Source organism: Danio aesculapii, chromosome 3 (genome assembly GCF_903798145.1).
Source record: "Danio aesculapii chromosome 3, fDanAes4.1, whole genome shotgun sequence".
NCBI lineage: Eukaryota > Metazoa > Chordata > Actinopteri > Cypriniformes > Danionidae > Danio > Danio aesculapii.
In genome coordinates, this window is record NC_079437.1 from 16,159,760 (window position 1) to 16,182,827 (window position 23,068).

General features: G+C 33.9%; 1 protein-coding gene across 1 annotated transcript in view; it reads left to right on the forward strand.

The window, feature by feature from the left end:
• The window catches only part of kcnh4a (potassium voltage-gated channel, subfamily H (eag-related), member 4a), a 56,383-nt gene that overhangs the window by 29,076 nt on the left and 4,239 nt on the right, over window positions 1–23,068 (forward strand). Inside the window, exons 5-13 of the mRNA XM_056450442.1 lie at window positions 3,605–3,866; window positions 6,886–7,043; window positions 8,196–8,403; window positions 9,629–9,823; window positions 11,704–11,903; window positions 15,659–15,908; window positions 18,010–18,209; window positions 18,461–18,499; window positions 21,195–21,541. Coding sequence (XP_056306417.1) covers window positions 3,605–3,866; window positions 6,886–7,043; window positions 8,196–8,403; window positions 9,629–9,823; window positions 11,704–11,903; window positions 15,659–15,908; window positions 18,010–18,209; window positions 18,461–18,499; window positions 21,195–21,541 — 1,859 coding nt within the window. The remainder of the gene's footprint in view (window positions 1–3,604; window positions 3,867–6,885; window positions 7,044–8,195; window positions 8,404–9,628; window positions 9,824–11,703; window positions 11,904–15,658; window positions 15,909–18,009; window positions 18,210–18,460; window positions 18,500–21,194; window positions 21,542–23,068) is intronic.

Below are 23,068 nucleotides of genomic sequence, written 5' to 3' on the forward strand. Positions count from 1 at the left end.
ATTAAATGCTTCAGTAACCCTTTATAATATCAATACATGAATAGGGATGTATTACAATGCAAACTAAATAGCATTATTCATGTGTAAATAATGGCTAATATGAACATAGTATCTGTTAATGTAACATGTCATGACTTTACTTGGGGGGTGCATTATTTATAACTCATTCTTAAATGCTGTGTTTAAACGTAATAGTCATGCACATCCATCAAAATGCATACTTACACTGAAAAACAATACAAAAGTTTTCTGTCTACATAAAAAAGTGTACGTTTAAACACAAGAGTTGATGAATTGTTAAGAATGAGTTAATAATAATGATGCCCTCCAAGTAAAGTCATTTGTTAATTAAGATTCTTTCTCAAAGAGCAAGTTACATTTAGCTTTAACTAAAGTGTTAATTAATACATTAATCAACAAACACCAACTAGCAATTAAGGTAGCCATTATTCACACATGAATGACTCAAGTTGTGATTAAAGGTAGCTCTTAATTAGCGAATACCTTGACTAATAATTATGAGCAATTCCATGCATGTCAACTTTGCCAAGTTTTAAGACAAATAGTTTTTTGAGTAGGCTTGTATTTACAAGACTGTAAAAATATTCAAGAATTAATAGACATTTAATAGAATTTCTACAAAGTATGTTGTATACTGTAAACTTTTTTTGTCACACCTATAATGCATGTTTGTTTTCCTTATTAAAAATCTAAAAAAGTGCTTATGGATTGATATTTTTCTAATATCACAACTCTGTGGTTATAGCTTCGGAAGCAGAAGCTATAATATAATGTTAACATATACTTTCTCCGTGAGCTTTCACTGCAAATGTCACATCCATAACGCTGGAATTGCTCAATAATAATAATAATAATAAAGTGTAATTTACATTTTAAACATAATTTGTCATGTCCCTTTTTGTGAAGCGTTACCAATGTTTCTGTTGTGTGTCATTATGAGCTGTACCTGCACCTATTCAGAATGCCAAGCTATATATTTTTTTCCCAGATAATCTTTCTGAATGCTCCAGGTGTGGAGAGTCAATGAACCTTCCGGAAGCAAAAGCTAAAGTTAGAAAAACCTTTTGATTTGGCTTTGAAGTGATGTTCAGTTCCTTGTATGGCAGAAAGACTGAATCCACATTCAGCTTATTGCTCACAGCACAGGTATCTTTAAACTGTTGGATATCACCATTTCTTAAGGCACCAGATAGTCTTCATGAGAAACAAGCATCATTTCCATGAAGATGAGAGTTTTGCTGTAAACATCTACATTTTTAATTATACTCTTTCAAAGTTAACTTCATTCAGTTTGGATTGTTAGAACAAAACTTTACATCAAGGTCACTTTTTTGTAGCACAGCAGACCATCTCTGTCCATCATAAGCATGTGTTTTTCTTACTGGTTCATGACTGATGTAGCAAGAAGCAACTTCTCTTGAGCTACACTTCTTTCTTTTTTTTGTATGTTTTAATGAGGCAACAGCACGTGCACATTGCACATTTGGTGCATGCTGGGTCAACAGTTAATTTAAAAGCTCCAATGACGTGGGCACAGCATGGCACACATTCGCACAAAAGAGAGACATATTGAAGAATATTCGGATTAAAGTCAGCCTAAAAAATGAATTACCGAGTAGAAATTGTAGATGCGCTTTGAGGTTTATAACAACACTTAAAGGGATAGTACATTCCAAATTTTAAACTCTGTCATCATTAACTAACTCTCCACTTGTTCAAGCTTTTTTCTTCTATTGAATACAGATGAAGATATTTTGAAGAATGTTGGGAAGCAGAAGCCATTGGTTATGTTTCCATCCAAAGATGCTAATTAGACTTGGTATTTATGCAAAAAAACAATAAAATTGCATAAACATTTGCAAATAAAGCAGCGTTTCTAACTAATGAATCAACAGGAACAATGCTGGTTTGTCCTTTAATCCAATCCCATAAGATCCCAGTTCCAAAAGAAAGGCGGATTGCCATTACACTGTATAAATTGGCAATGTGTGCTTGTTAAAAATAAATCACATCTTTTGATGTCGGAGTTTATTTGATAAATGTGGGTAAATGTACTTCCATTGTAGTTTGTGCACATTTTTTTCTTATGAGATAAATATGGAGCCAGATCAGTCTCAAAAGTAATACATTTACGATATAAAATTCATACATGCACAGCACAATTCACATTTACAAAATGCAATTTGTGAATTAAAAACACAATTCATAAATACAACACACAATTTGTAAATATTATATTTATAAATATAAATAAATAAATATAAATATTTATAATATAAATAAAATATAATATAATAAATATAAATATTTTGGCCAAATGAATTGGATTTGTGTGTATTTTTAAATCGTGTTTTGAATTTACTAAATTGATTTGTGTATTTACGAGTCATGTTTTTTAATTTACGAACTGGATTTGTGTATTTATAAATGGTGTTTTGAATTTACAAATTTGATTTGTGTATTTACGAATCGTGTTTTGAATTTACAAATTGGATTTGTGTATTTACAAATTGGCTTTTGAACTTACAAATTGGATTTTGTAAATGGATGTATGAATAATATTTTGTAAAATGTTATTTTTAGGACTGATCTGGCTCCACAGATAAAAAAGTTTATTGTACTCAGTTGCGCACATACATTCTTTTTATGCACAATTTAAAAAATGTATTCACCTCTCGGTGTTTCCATTAGGCAATATTGCAAAAAAAAAATGCTATATGCGCATAAAAATAAGTGGATGGAAACATCTTGTGACTTCCATGCTGTTTTTTTTTTCCTACTTTGAATGTCAATGGCTGCTGTGTGCCAACATTCCTCCGAATACCTTGGGTTGTGGAAAGAACATCTTAACAATTTAGAACCACTTGAATGATGATAAATGGGAGGGACATTTAGATTTTTTGGTGAACTATGCCTTTAACTATGCCACCAACTGCAGAGACGTAATTTGCTTGTACACACAATAAAGAAATACTTCTACTTGAGAGGCTCTTAATATAATGTAATTACATCCAAGATTATATCTTGCTTTTCTTTTCCTGAAATGTAGAGGTTTTTATTAAACAATGTTTTTGTGTTTTGCTTTTTCAAATATTTTTCAAGTGATGTTTAACAGAGCAAGGAATTTTTCACAGTATTTCCTATAATATTTTTTCTTCTGGAGAAAAGTCTTATTTGGTTTATTTCAGCTATAAAAGCAGTTTTTAATTGTTTTAAAACATTTTAAGGTCAATATTATTAACCCTCTTAAGCAATATTTTTTGTTTGTCAACAGAACAAACCATTGTTATACAATAACTTGCCTAATGAACCTAGTTAACCTAGTTAAGCCTTTAAATTGCACTTTAAGCTGAATAATAGCACTTTGAAAAATATCTAGTCAAATATTTTTCATGGCAAAGATAAAATAAATCAATTATTAGTTAATAAAATTATTATGTTTAGAGATGTGCTGGAAAAAAATCTTCCTTTCATTAAACAGAAATTGTGAAACAAAAAATATACAGGGGGTCTGAATTCAGGAGGGCTAATAATTCTGATTTCAACTCTACATTTAAAATGTTTCTTTTCATGTATTCCACAGAATGTGTTTTCGCAGCCAACTCTCCCCGAATACAAGGTGGCGTCGGTGCAGAAATCTCGCTTCATTTTGCTTCATTACAGCGTGTGCAAGGCCATGTGGGATTGGTTGATCCTCCTTGCCACATTTTACGTGGCTGTCACCGTCCCCTATAATGTCTGCTTCTCCACCCCAGATGACAGCCAACTTGAGAGCCCAGACTGTGACTCCAGCTCCAGGACCACCATCGTCAGTGATATAGCAGTGGAGATGCTCTTCATCCTCGGTATGCTGTTTTCAGGGCTCATTTCCACCTCTGTTCCATTTTTAAACAGTGTTAACTTCTGACATCCTCTGAGCTTTCTCACCTTGTTACAAAGTGAAAAAATACACCTTCAGCTCCTGCTGAAACTGTCTATCAAATACACACTGCCAATATGATCTGGGAGATTTAATGAATAAGGCAAATTTGATTAAGAGCACAGTCCTTAGTATTATCTAAGTTTACCCTTTCAGCCATCATCATCAAGATTTGGACCATTTTGAGTCACTCTTAATTTGGTGAATTGCTTTTACCAGACCACTGGATAATTTCAATCAGTAACTTGTTAAGTGGAGACTCATTCTTACTCAATCATTTATATCAGTGACTTGTTAGCTAGAGATTTGTTCTGATCAGATCATTTGAGTCAGTGTGTTATTTACTGGAGACTCATTATGACCAAATATTTCCATTTAGTGAATCATTGTGATCGAATCATTTGATTCAGTGTGTTATTAACTGTAGATTTTTTTCTGAACAAATATTTCCAATTAGTGAATCATTAACTGGAGAATCATTCTGATTGAATCATTCGAATCAGTGTGTTATTAACTTAAGACTCGTTATGACCAAATATTTACAATTAGTGAATCATTGTGATTCATTGTGATAGAATAATTTAATTCAGTGTGTTATTAACTGTAGATTTGTTCTGAATAAATATTTACAATTATTGAATCATTAGCTGGAGATTCATTCTGATCGAATCATTTGAATCAGTGTGTTATTAACTGGAGATTTGTTTTGACCAAATATTTACAATTAGTAAATTATTAACTGGAGATTTGTTCTGATCAAATCATTTGAATCAGTGTGAATTGGTCATAACTGGAGACTCATTGTGACCAAATATTTCCAATTTGTGAATCATTAACTGGTGATTCGTTCTGACTGGACCGTTTGAATCAGTGTTTTGTTAACTAGAGACTCATTATGACCAAGTATTTCCAATTAGTGAATCATTGTCATTCATTGTGATCGAATCATTTGATTCATTGTGTTATTAACTGATGATTTGTTCTGAACAAATATTTCCAATTAGTGAATCATTAGCTGGGGATTCATTCTGATAGAATCATTTGAATCAATGTGTTATTAACTGGAGACTAATTATGACCAAATATTTCCAATTGGTTAATCATTTACTGGAGATTCATTGTGACCAAATATTTCCAATTAGTGAATCGTTAACTGGAGATTCATTCTTATTGAATCCTTTGAATCAGTGGGTCATCAGCTGGGGACTCATTCTGACCAAATATTTCCAATTAGTGATTCATTAACTGGAGATTCTTTCTGACTGGATCATTTAAATCACTGTATCATTAACTGAAGATTCATAGAAAATTGAACTGAATTGTGACCAAATACTTCCAATTAGTGAATCATTAACTGGAGATTCATTTTGATCGAATCATTTGAATCAGTGTGTTATTAACTGATGATTTGTTTTGACCAAATATTTCCAATTAGTGAATCATTAACTGAAGATAAATTCTGATTGAATCAGTTGAATCAGTGTGGATTGGTTATAACTGGAGACTCACTGTGACCAATTATTTCCAATTAGTGTGTCATTAGCTGGAGATTCATTCTGATTGAATCATTTGAATCAATGTGGATTGGTCATAACTGGAGACTCATTGTTTACAAATATTTCCAATTTGTGAATCATTCATCATTTGAATCAGTGTGTTTTTAACTGGAGACTGATTCTTACCAAATAATTAGAATTAGTAGGTCATTAACTAGAGTTTTGTTCTGATCGAATCATTTAAGTTAGCGTGTCATTTCCTGGAGACTCATTCTGACCAATTAATTCCAATTAGTGAGTCAGTCACTGGAGATTTATTCTGATCAAATCATTTGAATCAGTATGTCATGACCTGGAGACTCATTATGACCAAATATTTCCTATTAGTGAATCATTAGCTGGGGATTCATTCTGATAGAATCATTTGAATCAGTGTGTTATTAACTGGAGACTCATTATGACCGAATATTTCCAATTGGTTAATCATTAACCAGAGATTCGTTGTGACCAAATATTTCCAATTAGTGAATCATTAACTGGAGATTCTTTCTGACTGGATCATTTGAATCAGCGTATCATTAACTGAAGATTCATAGAAAATTAAATTGAATTGTGACCAAATATTTCCAATTAGTGAATTAACTGGAGATTCATTCTAATCGGATCATTTAAATCAGTGTGTCAATTACTGAACACTCATTATGACCAAATCATTAGACTAATTAGTGAGGTTAGAGTTAAAAGTTGCATAAAAGATACAGAGCTATAAAATTGAATACAGTCTACAAAAAAGTGTGCGCAAATTTTGTATTAACAATGCAAGAAACTGTGAGCATATACAGACAGTAAACAATGTAAACACGGTAAAATACACTACTCAACGTTATCATTTAGAAACAACATAATATGTAGAATGTGGTAATCTGTACAGTATATTTTGCAAATAATCCAGGTATTAATGCTATCAGTTTGAAAGATACTCTATTTTGAAGTGTATTAAAGTAATAGTTTCCCAAAATATTTTTTATTAATAAATTTTAATCTTTAGCAAATCCTGACACTAAATGGCAAAAGAGAGCTGTGTTGGCGTAAACTGTTAGTAAATCTTGCCATAAATCTCTGTTATTAAAAAAAAACGCCCCACTGTGACCCGAAGCCAGTGGTCGTTTTAATAAACCCCATGAACACAGATGTGGTAAAAGAATTAATTGATGGGACTAAATGTACCGCTTAATAAGGATCTGCACAGAACAAGAATCATGAATATTTATTGAGTCCAGCATGTACTGTACAAGGCTTCGTCACTCTAATTAGCATGTTTTTAATATTCATGCATCCACAGTCAATATTTGCCTAGAAAGAACACTGTTTATGATTATTATTATTATTATTGAATTTTCAAATGCTGTGAAACAAGTACTAATCATTATTCTTTTTTTCTTTTTCTAGATATTATTCTGAATTTCCGAACCACTTACGTTGGGCCTGCAGGTCAGGTGGTTTATGATACTCGCTCGATTTGTTTGCACTACTGTACTACCTGGTTCATCCTGGACCTCATCGCTGCTCTGCCCTTTGACCTGCTCTATTTATTCAACATCTCAGTGGTGAGAATACATGTTAAAACTGTAAATACTGGACATACTATTACTTTTGTGACTGATCTGTTGAATGCTTGATTCCGATTGGCTGATGAACATTCTAAGTGTGCAATTATTTTCCAATAAACACACAGCTAAAGTAGTTCCAGACAGGTCTCGATTGCATTACGATTTAAAATCGCAACTAGTTTGTAAGTTTTTAGAGTAATTTACTAGAGTTGATAATACAAGATAAATTTATTAGTCAGGTAAATGCGTATTATGCCAATTATTCAGTTTATAAACAATCAATACAAGACATCAAATTCTCAAAGATAAATCTAAGGTCAAAAGATGCATACCTGACTTCAAAATAAACATAATATGAAGCATGAGTATCGTCCTGAAACTCTTGACACTTTCTGTTAAATAGTCAAACCAAGAATCTCCTTAAAGGAGGGATATTTGTGGAACAACAAAAGGCATTTACATTTAGTGGCATGTTAGATCTAAAGAGTTACTGCCTATAGTGAACAAATGGTAATTTGAATAGAGGCCCTAGGTAAAGGCACACCCTTAGCAGTGGTTCAAAAGATACCTGAAGTTATATATCTATTGTTTTGATTATGTCTATTTCTGAGGGAATGAGACCCTTGTACTAGTCGCAAATGATGTCAAACATGTATGTAATGTATGTAATATAATGTTAGATAAAGTCACTTGGATTGATATCGAACATTAATATTTTAAAAAGATGACCATTCTGTGTGAGTTGGATGAAGTTGAGGGTGAGTGAACAGTAGGGAGTGCGGGAGATGCTTCAAACGTAAATGAAGGAAAAGAGAGGAGTGAACTTTCCCACATTCCCACCTGGTGGGGTGTGGAGCCAGCCCAAGCTTGTATTGTCAAAGTATCTGTGGTATCTCAAATCTTACATGATATTTGCAGTAAAACTATACAAAATATACAAATAAAAAAACATGTTTATTACAATTTTGCTAAAATAAATCCATGGTTAATGTTCACGAAAGACAGCCTGTCGACAATTATTCCTATCTGTAGTTTCATGTATGATAAAACGTATAAATACTAGTACATCCCAATCAACCTGGGTGTGTTTGCCTGAGAAATGATTATCTTCCATCTGTTTATCGTTGTGTGTGTGTGTTTATTTTTCAGACGTCACTGGTGCACTTGTTGAAGACGGTGCGTTTGCTGCGTCTCCTGCGTTTGCTACAGAAGCTGGATGGCTATTCTCAGTACAGCGCTGTGGTCCTGACCCTGCTGATGTCCGTGTTTGCCCTCCTGGCACACTGGTTGGCATGTGTGTGGTATGTCATTGGACGCCAAGAGCTTGCCAGCAACGACCCCCTGACCTGGGATATCGGTAAGGGACTTTGTAGTTTACCTTTTTATTAAGGGTTTACCTTTTTATTTACCTGAACCATAACACTAACCTTTACTACAAAAGCTCTGACTGCTTATAGTACTGTATATTGTGCAGAAGGTTGTTTTTGTCAGGTTATATTTACATTCATTAATACTTTATTTGTACTTCTTTTTAAGGAAGTAATAATAATAATAATAATAATAATAATAATAATAATAATAATAATAATAATAATAATAATAAATGTAAAAAAAATACAATCATCGGATCTTAAATGAACAGTTGACTGGTCACATTTGTCCTTAAGTCACAAATACATATAACAACATATAACATGAACAAATACATATAAAGATCAGTTTACACCGTTTTTTAAGGTATAAGCTCAATCTATTTCTCTCAATATTGCAGGTATTTGTCTATTTGTAGTTTTAATGAAAAGTCACTACTACAGTTGTTTGTTTATTATTTAAAGTTAATACAGCAAAATGTAGAAAAGATCACTTCCTTTGAAGTTCTAGTGCTTATTTATTTATTCTAGATATTAATTAATATTTTAAACAAAAATCTATTCTTGTGGGCTGAAAATTTGTGCTGCGCTGAAAAAAATATTTTCTTACTTAACGTTTTTGTCTTGTTCCTTAAATCATGAAGTATTTTCCAGACAAGTAAAAAAACATTGATTTGTTTTCAGAAATAGGAAGTCAAATTTAGATGAGTCTTTCCTTAAAACAAGCTAAATAATCTGCCAGTGGGGTAAATATAATAATCTTGTTTTCAGTTTGAATTCAGATTATTTTACCTAAACCTCTAGCAGATTATTTAGCCCATTTTTAAGGAACATATCATAATTTCTTTTTTTTTAAATCTCTAGTTTTCTTTTTTTAGCAACAAGACAAAAACTCAAACTCTTTTTTTGCAGTGTGGCAAAATACTGATTATGCTTGATTATTTATGTTATTGGTGATTGAGTTTGATGTTCAACAAGGCTGGATTTATTGTATATAAATACAATACAACTCTAATATTAAATGGTTATATCATTAGTGAAATATCATGACAGTTTAAAATATCTGCTTTCCATTTACACAAAAACTATTTCACAGTAGTGCATATTATTTGTCAGCTTCACTGAAGTCCACAAAATTAAAGTTAATATGAAGTTGAAGTTTCAATCCCTAAACTATTTGTCCTCCATTTCTACTCTCCCCGTCCTCTCTAGGCTGGCTGCAGGAGTTGGGCAAACGTCTGGAGACTCCATACACAAATGGTACAGTTGGTGGGCCGTCTCTGCGCAGCGCCTACATCGCTTCGCTCTACTTCACATTGAGCAGTCTGACTAGCGTCGGCTTCGGAAACGTCTGTGCCAACACAGATGCCGAGAAGATCTTCTCCATCTGCACCATGCTCATCGGGGGTGTGTTCACCAGCGCTTATTTCAGTGTATAATTAGCTTGTTTGTAGGTCAGACGAGCCTCTTTCTCATATCCATTGAGAAAAAAAGAAACAGTTTCAGAAAGTTTTCAGAAATCTATTTTAAGATGTAGAACATATTGTTCAATGAGATGATTCAGACTGCCAAGTAATTCAAGACGCTTTCTGCTCTTCTGGCAGCTCTGATGCTTGCGCTGGTGTGTGTAGGGGTGGGACAACCACATAACTGATAATAATTGGCTAAAAATGCAAGTGATGCTAAATATCTAGACTGAGCCATTTAATTTTAGACTTATTTGTTGGCCAGTTGTGGTAAATATTAAAAGTTATAAACCATCTGTTATGTTTTATTGTTCCACTCTAGAAATGATAATAAAATGTAACATTTGATAGGTGTCTCCTCACATTGATTAACATTAAGTATAAAATAGAGTAGAATGTTTTATAATATAATATAATATAATATAATATAATATAATATAATATAATATAATATAATATAATATAATATAATATAATATAATATAATATAATATGATATAATATAATATAATATAATATAATATATGTAACTCAGTATCTATTTTATCTAACATACAGTTGTAAAACATATTGTTCACTGAGATAATTCAGTCTGCCAAGTAGTTTGAGGCGATTTCTCCTCTTCTGGCAGCTCTGATGCTTGCGCTGGTGTATGTAGGGGTGGGACAACCACTTAACTGATAATGATTGGCTAAAAATGCAAGTGATGCTTTTAAATATCTAGACTGAGTCATTTATTTTTTTAAACTTATTTGTTGGCCAGTTGTGGTCAATAATAAAAGTTATAAACCATCAATTATGTTTTATTGTTCCACCATAGAAATGATAATATTTATAATAAAATATAACATTTGAAAGGTGTCTCTGCACATTGATTAACATTAATTAAGTGTACAATAGGGTAGAATGTTTTATAATGATAATTTATGTAATTCAGTGTCCATTTTGTTCAACATTGTTTGCTTTTGACATTTTTCTTTTAAATAGTAACGCAGTAGTTACTTTCCCTGATAATTAGTTACTTTTATAATCATACAATTCAGTTATTAACTCAGTTACTATTTGTGAGAAATAACTAGTAGCTATAACATAACCTTTTTAAGTGACATGCCCACCACTGATTACAATACTCTATATTATGCAAGAAAAGTTTTTGTAAAAAAAAAAACAAAAAAAAAAAAAACAATTTCATAATGTTTTTAGAAATCTAATTTAAGATGTAAAACATATTGTTCACTGAGATGATTCAGACTGCCAAGTAGTTTGAGACGCTTTCTGCTCTTATCGCAGCTCTGATGCCTGCTCTTGTGTGTATGGAGGGGTGGGATAACCACATAACGTATAATGATTGGCTAAAAATGCAAGTGATGCTTTTAAATATCTAGACTGAGCCATTTATTTTTTAAAACTTATTTGTTAGCCAGTTGTGGTCAATAATAAAAGTTCTAAACCATCAATTATGTTTTATTGTTCCACCATAGAAATGATAATATTTATAATAAAATATAACATTTGATAGGTGTCTCTGCACATTGATTAACATTAAGTATACAATAGGGTAGAATGTTTTATAATGATAATTTATGCAATTCAGTGTCCATTTTGTTGCATTCTCCAACATTGTTTGCTTTTGACATTTTTCTTTTAAATAGTAACAAAGTAGCAGGTAATTAGTTACTTTTATAATCATGTAATTTAATTATTAAATAGTAACTATAACTAATTATGTATTCTAAATCTAATTTAAGATGTAGAACATATTGTTCACTGAGATGATTCAGTCTGCCAAGTATTTTGAGACTCTCTCTGCTCTTCTTGCAGCTCTGATGCATGCGGTGGTGTTTGGAAACGTGACCGCCATCATCCAGCGCATGTACTCTCGCCGTTCTCTCTACCACACGCGCATGAAGGATCTGAAGGACTTTATCCGTGTGCATCGCCTGCCGCAGCAGCTCAAGCAGCGCATGCTGGAGTACTTCCAAACCACTTGGTCTGTCAACAATGGCATCAACGCCAACGAGGTGAGACCCAACAAACCACCCTATAGGGATGTAGCTCTGAAATAGGTGCTGTGGAGCATATGACTCAAGTGTTTACACAGATCTTGAGTTTCTGTTTTATATTCAACACAGGCTCACTGGAAATGTGTGTTTATATTAGTAAAAATGCAAAAACATACTTCAACATACATTTGAGTGAAATTTCTAGGTATAACAAATGTTACTTGGCAGTATTATGCTAACAAATTTTGTTCCTTTTCACATTAATAATATTTACAGCGACATATTCTCAAAAAGTAAATATGCATATAACTAGGGATGAAGCGATACCACTTTTTTACAAACCGATACGAATACTTTTATTTGTGTACTCACTGATACCGAGTACCGATTCCGATACTTCTTAGATTTGGTTCCAATGAAAGTGCAATTAATTTGAAAAGATGGTTTGTTTGCCTGTAGCAGGGATGAACGCAAAACTCTTTGACAAAAGGCTATTCCAAGCCAAAAATGTACACACTTTGTTGATAACTCTAATGATCGATTACCGATTAAGCATGGACATTTAAAGAAAAACTTATCCTTGAGCTGACACGCTTCCACGACTTCACACATTACATAATCGAGTGTGTGCAGTATATGTTACCTTATGGAGTCACTCTCTTGACATTGCATATTGGGGACGGAAAAAAACCCTGTATTGCGCGGTTCTTCATTATATTCACGAGTCCTGCCGTTAATCCGTGGGTCAGGTAATTAAAAAGTAGGCTACATGATGTTTAGCTACACTGAAAAAAGTGTTGCATGCAAAACTGTTGCAAACAATTTATTTGTGTTGAATTTAAACAAACAAATTAAATTGAGCAATGTTCAACTTAATTTGATTGTTTAAATTCAGCTCAAATAAATTGTTTACAACCACTTAACGTAAAAAAAATTTAGTAAATCCATGGAATCATCTTTGAATAATTTTTTTCAGTGTATGGGTGGGTCACGGGTGGATAAGATCAATAGATATTTGGTTTATTCATTAGTAGCCTATACCTGTAGATTCTTTAATAATGTATTTTATAAACAAATTGTTTATAAGGACGAACCTATTAATATATGAAACATTAATTAATACATTAAGATATTTTAGTCAGGTTGTTGGACAATAAATCACATCCACATAGTGAAATAGTGTTGAGTGGTATTGGTGCGTGGTATCGGCATTTCATGTACGATACGAGTATTTTAACCAAGTATTGACCCGATACCCTATACTGGTATCAGTAACGGTGCATCCCTACATATAACAAAACTATCACAAAAATGTAGACAGCGCCCTCTAATGGATTTGTCATGTGAAACATGCCGGGAAACCTACCTGGAGCAATGTAATTTAAGTTAATTTAAGTTAATTTAATCTTCCTATGTGGCCTTTATTGAGCTTTCTTACTACACTGACTAAATAGAACCAATAGGCTAATAGGACCATCATTTGTTGTCTCTCACATAGACTACTCTTAGCCTGAGTATCCCAATCCACTCTTATGTACAAAATTTGAGGCTAGATGCTAGAATCTTAGATGGCACCGGATCATGCGACTACAGTATATTATCCCTGTTTCCAAATTTTGAAAACCTTGCCGTTTTTAAAATGACTATCCTGACATACAAAGCACCAAATGGTTTGGCCTCAAATAATGTTTCATTAATATCTGCAAACACCCCAAATGTTCCTTGTACCCGGTGTTTTTATATATTTGTAATAAAGTGTTCTGCTGAGTTCAGAAAAGAACAATGTAAAAGGTACAGAGAGAGCCCCAATTAACTTTTTTTCGGAGCGTAAAAGCCCTCATCAGAGTTTGATATCAAACCAGCATCATCAGATGGAGGACAGTTTGTGTGCGCAGATCTGGGTCACATCTACTTTCAATGGACTAATTATAGCTTTCTGAGACCTACACGGTTATTGAATACCGTCATTGTTAGAGCCAAGTGGTGATAATTGGATAGTCCACAATGAAAAGACCCATATCTAATTAAAACAGAAACAGGAAGATCTTGGGTACAGTATCAGGGAAGCTACTTTCATTTAGTGGCTTGTAACTTAGAAAATTGACGATTTTAAGTGGTTCAACAAGAGCTACTCGTTTGAAAGTTATTCCACTCACCTTTAATTTCTATACAATTTATTTATTTCTTCATTGTTGGGCATTTATCTACATATAGGGCTATTTATTTTATAAAAAAATAATGTTGTTTTCTTTTTTGTCTATAATTTGTTGGACATTTTCAATAAATAGGGGTGTCATACCAAAGGACAACAAAGCTTCAGTCACATGATCTTCAATAGGGTCCTTCAACTAATTAAAGTTTTCAGTGGAATTGCTGTTTTAAAATTAGCATTTATAGTGTCACACCATGTGGCATGGTTTTCAGTGGAAAAATAAATGTATCATATGTCATAATGTATCAAATAAATAAATGTAAAATATTTTATAACAAGCGGTTGATGGAAAACAAAGAAGTACTTAAACATTTACTGCATTTTAAATTATGCCTATACTAACTATATTCATTTTTGTCATGTGTGACCATGAAAATGCACGGTCATGTCAACAACCCAAATATATATTTGTAAATAATTTCTTTTTATTATTTTTATTATGCTACAAACATTTTCATTCATATAAAAATAGTTTTATTGTAATTTTGATTGCTTAAAGAATTCTACCGTCTTTTATATCTATTGTTAAATGACAAACTGATTTACTAAAAACGACTCATTTTGACAGTAATTTTTTTCATAATAATAATAATAATAATAATGATGATGATGATAATAATAATAATAATTATTATTATTATTATTATTATTAATAATATTATTTTATAGGCCTATATTAAATGACCATTTAGAAAGGTATGTAAATACTTTTTTGTTTGTAAATTATTGGACGCAAAATAATATTAAGGCAAAGTTAAAGCATGCTACAATAAATGTTACTTTTAGTTACTAACTTCAGTACTGTTTATATATAACAAAAAATAACATATGCCAAGTTTGTCCTAGCTCATTTACACTTTCACCCATCATGCTTCTAATTTATTCAGTGATTGAAAAACAAAACACTTGAGACGTTTGACAGGATGTCTCATGCTCTACAGATAGAAGCTACTGTACTTTGCTAGCATTGCGTCTTGTTAAAATCATATTGAATGAGGGGATTATAGAGCCAGATCAGTCTTAACAATAATACATTCACAAAATATAATTCATACATCCACAACACAAGTCACATTTACATAATCCAGTTTGTCGGTTCAAAACACAATTCAAAAAACACAAATCCAGTTCGTAAGTTCAAAACACGATTCATAAATACACAAATCCAATTCGTAAGTTCAAAACACGATTCGTAAATACACAAATTTAATTTGTAAGTTCAAAACACGATTCGTAAATACACAAATCAATTTAATTTGATGAAAATATTATGATTTTTACTTGAGAATTCACAAATTGTGTGTTGTATTTATGAATTATGTTAAAAAAAACTTGATGTAAATTTGTCAATGTGAATTGTGCTGTGCATATATGAATTTTATTTTGTAAATGTATTATTTTTGAGACTGATCAAGCTCCATAGGGAATACCTTATCTAGTATTTGACTGAAACTATATGACTATCACACACTTACCTCATCTCTTTTTTACTCTAAATGATGCCTTTAGGTCAGCCTGTGGCATTGTGGGTAATTTCTGTGTGCTTTACCTGTCCCTTTAGCTTTTGCATGACTTCCCTGACGAGCTGCGGGCAGACATCGCCATGCACCTGAATAAAGACATTCTGCAGCTGCCACTCTTCTCCTCTGCCAGTAGAGGGTGCCTGCGTTCACTCTCTCTGCACATTAAAACCTCCTTCTGCGCTCCTGGAGAATACCTTATACGGCACGGGGATGCTCTGCATGCCCAACACTTTGTCTGCTCGGGGTCATTAGAGGTTCTTAAGGACGGCATGGTGCTGGCCATACTGGGTATGTTACACAGAAGAAGAAAAAAACAACTCATTTTTTAGAAAGTAAAGTTATTTTTATTATCTACACCCTGCTATGACATATATAATAAGGCTGTGACAAATCGATGGATAGCATTTAGAGAAATTTTCATCTGCTAATAAACACAAGCCTAGAGTAAAATCTGCTGTTAAAAAACTAGCCTAGAACACCATCTGCTGATAAAAACTAGCCTAGAGCACCATTTGCTGTAAAAAAAAGAATAGCCTAGAGCGCCAACTGCTGTTAAAAACTAACCTAGGGCGAAAACTGCTGTTAAGAACTAGCCCAGAGCGTCATCTGCTGTTAAAAGCTAGCCTAGAGCACCATCAGCTGTTAAGAACTAGCCTAGAATGAAAACTGTTGTTAAGAACTAGCATAGAGCACCATCTGCTGTTAAAAACTAACATAGAGTGAAATCTTCTGTTAAAACTAGCCTAGAGCACTATCTGCTGTTAAAAACTAGCCTAGAGCACCATTTGCTGTAAAAAAAAAGCCTAGAGCGCCATCTGCTGTTAAAAACTAGCCTAGAGTGAAACCTGCTGTTATAAACTAGCCTAGAGCGTCATCTGCTGTTAAAAACTAGCCTAGAGCACCATTTGCTGTAAAAAAAAAGCCTAGAGCGCCATCTGCTGTTAAAAACTAACCTAGAGCGAAAACTGCTGTTAAGAACTAGCCTAGAGCGTCATCTGCTGTTAAAAACTAACCTAGAGCGAAAACTGCTGTTAAGAACTAGCCTAGAGCGTCATCTGCTGTTAAAAACTAACCTACAGCAAAAACTGCTGTTAAGAACTAGCCTAGAGCGCCATCTGCTGTTAAAAACTAACCTAGAGCAAAAACTGCTGTTAAGAACTAGCCTAGAGCGTCATCTGCTGTTAAGAACTAGCCTAGAGCGCCATCTGCTGTTAAAAACTAGCCTAGAGCACCATTTGCTGTAAAAAAAAACTAGCCTAGCGCGCCATCTGCTGTTAAAAACTAGCCTAGAGCGCCATTTGCTGTTTAAAAACTAGCCTAGAGTAGAGTCTGCTGTTAAAAACTAGCCTAGAGCGCCGTCTGCTGTTAAGAACTAGCCTAGAGCGAAAACTGCTGTTAAGAACTAGCCTAGAGTGCTGTCTGCTGTTAAAAACTAGCCTAGAGTGACATCTGCTGTTACGCACTAGCCTAGAGCGCCATCTGCTGTTAAAAACTAACCTAGAGCACTATCTGGTGTTAAAAACTAACCTAGAATGAAATCTGAGGTTAAAAGTTAGCCTAGAGCTTTACCTAAAAGGTTTTTTGATAAGAAGGGAGAGTAAATATTTTGTGTGAACTATCCTTTAAAATCCCTTTACAATTGCAAATAATAATAATGATTAATTATTTAATTATACTAATGAATGCTATTTATTGTAAAGTGTTCTGTCAGTTTGAACATATTAGATTTTGGACAGAAGGCACAGTAGGAAAAAAATATAGATCCAGTTGCCAAGGCAATATTTTTGTCAAGTTTTAAAGGCTAAACTAAAAATAGTTTTGGACACAGACACCCACACAAACATCTAAATACAGATGTTTTCCTCATCTAGTAACAACCAACTTCCACTAGTCCAAATATATCCAACAATCTAGATATCACATCAAGATTTCTACTCAGTTAAACCTAATACCAGCTATTTTCAAATGAGTAAAGTAATGATAATTAATGAAATAGATAAGCTCAGTTTTACCTTTACATTATATTTACACTGTAGCAGTTGCTTTTGTCCAAATCGACTTACAGTTGCGGAGGCATTCAGCAATTCAACAAGAGGCAATACACACAAGAAGTGCTAATTATACAAAGGAACTGTTTGTGCTCAGAGAATTAAGTGCGAGAGTAACGAGGGGGACGTTTGTTTTTTAGATATATGGAGTAGTTGTAAAAATGTGTTTGGTACAAATGTGCAAAAAAAACTGGTGCAAGTGTTGGTTAAAGTGTTAAAGATGAAAGAGTGTATTTTCAGCAGGTGGTTTGTTAAGCCCACTCAGCAGTTCTGCATGTGTTCTGTTTAATCAAATAACAGCTTGACTCACACATACTGAAGTCTTTGTGTGGTTTATCCAGGTAAAGGAGACCTGGTTGGTGCGGATCTGCCTGGGAAGGATCAGGTGATCAAAGCTAATGCGGATGTGAAGGCTCTGACCTACTGTGACTTACAGTACATCAGTGTTCGAGCGCTGCAGGAGGTTCTGGAGCTTTACCCTGAATACGGCAGCCGCTTCAATGAGGACATTCACCACAACCTCACCTACAACCTCAGAGAAGTAAATAGCAGGCATTATTCACATCATTTACAGATTTAAGTAACACTTGGAATCTTTAGTGCTTCTGATTGATTCAATAATGTATATAATATTATGTATGTAATAATAAATCATTTTTACATACATATTCAATATATCCTTAAATATACCTGAGTATATATACTTGTGTGTTGTATGGTGGCAGTGTGTGTGTTTTGTGTTCAGTCTGAGCTTGAGTCATTACGGTACTCAGGATTTTCATTTCTCAACAGGGCCAGGCCAGATTCTCCCGCTCAACTCGACTCCCACAGGTAACAAACTGATTCGACACACACTTTCAGAGCGGTGTCTGTAATTTAGTGTTTTTATTTCATTCTTTTTAACCTTGTGATTCACATACTTGCACACATGCACAGCCATACCGGTACAAATCAAAAGGCCACGTTATGTAAGATCCCAATTATTAGTGTCACTCTGAACGCGTGTGTGTGTGTCTGTGTGTGTGAACATCAGAGCAGCTCATCTGGCTGTGTGTGAATCAGATGAATTAGCAATCAGTTTGTGGCACTGACCCGGTGTCTCTTTGCTGTGCCAGCTGTCTAATGATCAGAACACACACACACATACTTGTACAGCTATCCTTATGAGGACTTACTGATGTAATCTGGGCCGGAGCAAGCTGAACTGGCTCTCTAGGTAAACTACGATCACACCGCCCTCAACCCGAAAGAGAAAAAGGAAGTGACCGGTTCGCGAAGTGAAAACAGGGGTGGGGGGAATTGATGTCGCGTCTAGGTCGCCTCTATGGATGATACTGTACAGACTGTATATACTTTCCCCTACCCACAAACCAAACCCTCACAGAAGCAATCTGCATTTACATTTTCAAAATACTTCAGTCTGTGTAATTCATGAGCTGTTTTGCTCATGGGAACCAAAATTTACTGGTATTGCTATACTTATGGAGACATTTAGACACTACAATGTAACACATACAAGGTACACACACATATACACATTAGATTTTTTATTTTTTTTTAGATTAGATTCAACTTTATTGTCATTACACATGTACAAGTACAAGGCAACGAAATGCAGTTTAGGTCTAGCCAGCAGTGCAATAGCAGCAAGTGCAGGATACAGGTATAAGTTATAAAGTGCAGTTATAGAGAAATTATGGTAATATTTACAGATGGATGTACTATCAACATTATATACAGGTTGTATTAGCTATGAACAGATTTACAATAAATGAATATATGTACAGGATACTATTAAAAACAGAAGTGTGCAGACAGATAAACATAATTACAAATGTCCATGTGCAGTGGGTATGTACAGTTCAAATAAATGAATCAGTGCAATGAATATGTGCAAACTTTAAAAACACACACACTCAGAGAAACTCAGGAAAACATGAACACATTCCCCGTTTAGTCATATATAAAAACATTATAATATGCGTCTTTTTTTGGTACAAACTATGATGTATTATTCAGGATTTTTGATAAATAGAAGTTTCGAAATGTATTTATTTGGCAGAGAATTTATCTAACAGCATAAAAACTATTTTAACAGTATATATATATATATATATATATATATATATATATATATATATATATATATATATATATATATATATATATATATATATACATATTCACAGTTGAAGTCAGAATTATTAGCCACCCTTTGAATCCTTTGTTAAATATTTCCCAAATGCTGTTTAACAGAGCAAGGAATTTTTCACAGTATGTCTGATAATATTTTTTCTTCTGGAGAAAGTCTTATTTGTTTTATTTCGGCTAGAATAATTTTTTACATTTTTTATGAACCATTTTAAGGTCAAAATTATTAGCCCCTTTAAGCTAAATTTTTCCGACTGTCTACAGAACAAACCATCATTATACATTAACTTGCCTAATTACCCTAACCTGCCTAGGTAACCTAATTAACCTAGTTAATGCTTTAAATGTTACTGTAAGCTGTATACTAGTGTCTTGAAGAATATCTAGTCAAATATTATTTACTGTCATCAGGGCAAAGATAAAATAAATCAGTTATTAGAGATGAGTTAAGAAATGTGTTGAAAAAAGTATTAGTATTACTGATATCATCTACGACTCCTGTTTCGACAGTCCAGTATTCAGAGGGCACATACATTCTCTGTGCTCGACCAAAAAAAAAAAAAACACAAAAAAACTATTTATAAAGATTTAAAGATTGTGATTATGGCTAATCCCATTCAAATAGATACTGCACTGGTAATATAATCAAAAAGTATTAACATAATTATTTCAGTAGTCATGTCAAAGCATGCTATTATCTCAAAAACATTGCAAGAATTAGATGCTTTGTTTCCAGTGAGGACTTAGAGAAACTTGTTCATGCTTTTATCAGCAGCAGCTTAGATTACTGTAATGGACTCCTCACTGGCCTTCCCAAAAGACAGTTGCAGCTGATCCAGAAAATCAGAGCACATCACAACCTGTCCTTACTGTGGCTCCCAATTACATTCAGAAAAGATTTTAAATTATTATTATTTGTCTCTAAATCACTAAATGGCCTAAGTAAGTTAGAAATTTTAAAAGTTCAGTCAAAGCAGAGTGAATCGGCCATCAGCTACTGCTGGTATCAGCTTCCAGAAATGATCAGATGTGCTCCAACATTCGGCACATTCAAATCAAGACTTAAAACACATCTGTTTAGCTGTGCCTTTACTGAATGAGCACTGTGCTTCGTCTGACAGATCGCACTACTATGTCTTTCTTTTCTTTTTCATTCCATTAAAACATGTTTTTTTATACATATTAATCTGTTTTTAATCATTTTTATTCTTTGTTTTTATTTTCTTATACTTGTTTCTTTTATTCCTGTTTATGTAAAGCACTTTGAATTACCATTCTGTATAAAATGTGCTATATAACTAAATTTGCCTTGTCTTGCCTTGCCTAACATAGCAGGCAGTGGCCTTTAATTAGTTTTTTTTTCTATCACTAATAGGAACGATTTGACGAGTGCAAGCTGCCATTTATCGTGGAGACAGAGCAAGAGGATGAGGCTGGGCAGGATCTGGGCAGGAGACCCCTGCTCTCTGGCTTCAGCTGCCCTTCGTCTCAGCCCAATCTGAGTGCCATGTTAGGAGAGGAGTTTCGGCACCACAACATGCTCCGTTTCTGCAGATCGCCTGTCCAGAGCTCTCGCATGCAGAGTCCTCAAATACCACTCCACGAGGAGCAGACGACGGCTGCAGCTCCTGTCCCAAAAACAGACAAGATCTCCTGCAACAGACCAGCCAAACTGCTTATTCCCACTCTCAATTGTGTCAGCCCCCTGGACCTGAGCCCTCGGTGAGCTGTGCTGGAATTTAGTATTATTATAGCTTTGCTTTAAAGGGATAGTTCACCCCAAAAAATGAAAATTTCCTCATCATTTGTTTACAGTCAAGTGGTTCTAAACGTTTATGAATTTCTTTCTTCTGTTAAACACAAAACAACAACAGGCTCATTCTGAAAACGAAGGCCTATATATATTTCTGGAGATTGCGAATTATGTAGCCAGAGGTACATTTCACCTTTAAAACGAACGCTATGGGGTAGTATAACGCTGTTCCTTTTTGCGCTTACCAGCTGACTGCTTACCTCCATGTGGACGGCTTTCCTGCTGTTACCAGTTTGTTCTGTGGCTCACCACATACTTTGTCAGTATGTGCTGAGCTGAGTTGACTGTGATGACAGGGTTCAAGTCCGGGAAAGAACAGTTCCAGAAAGCATGTAAGACAAAAACAAAAGCCAAAAAATTAAATAAACAAGTAACAGGGTGAAAATGTGGTAAAATCTGAAAATGTGGTAAAAATCAGGCTCCCGCGATGGCTTTTCTTTTCTGGCTTGCTTTTGAAAACACTATCGGTTGGGTTTAGGGAAGGAGAAGGGTGGGTCAGTCGATCAGTCAGTCAGTCAGTCAGTCAACAGCGGCCTCTGGTAGATTTACGCGAGAACAGCAGGCACGAATGGCACTCATGAAAGAAGTTTATGATCTGAAAAAGCGTACACAGCGGCCTTTAGTGGATTCGCGAAAACAAAAACTGAAAAAAACAAACATACCTCGTATTTGGTGCTCTCCAGAAATGTATATGGGGTACATTTTCATACCCGGGAAGATTCATGTTCAAAGAGTTAATGTTCTTGCAGCAAGGGAACTATACAGAAGAAACACAAGAGGTTCCATTCTGGTTGCTCGAAGGGCAATTTTTGTACAAACAGATGATATTGTCTTTAATCATTGGTCTAAACAGTTTGTTTGGTAGAACCCTTATGATCATAATCATATACTCAACTCTCAATGCACAACATTGGTGATATTTTACGTACAGTTGAAGTCAGAATTATCAGACCTCCAGAATTATTGGCCCCCTGTATGTATGTTTTGTAACCAATTTCTATTTAATGGAAGGAATTTTTTTTTTTAAACATTTCTAAACATTATAGTTTTAATAACTCATTTCTAATAACTGATTTCTTTTATCTTTGTCATGATGACAGTAAATAATATTGTATTAGATACTAGTATTCAGCTAAAAGTGCAATTTAAAGGCGTAACTACTGTAGGTTAATTTAGGGTAAGTTATGGTAATTAGGCAAGTCATAGCAAGTTTGTTCTGTAAACAATCGAACAATTATTGCTTAAGGGGGCTAATAAAACTAGCCTTAAAATGTTTCAAAACAATTAAAAACTGCTTTCATTCTAGCCGAAATAAAACAAATAAGACTTTCTCCAAAAGAAAAAGGATAATAGGAAATACTGTGAAAAATTCCTTGCTCTGTTAAACATAATTTGGGAAATATCTGAAAAAGAAAAACAATTTTGGACTAATCATT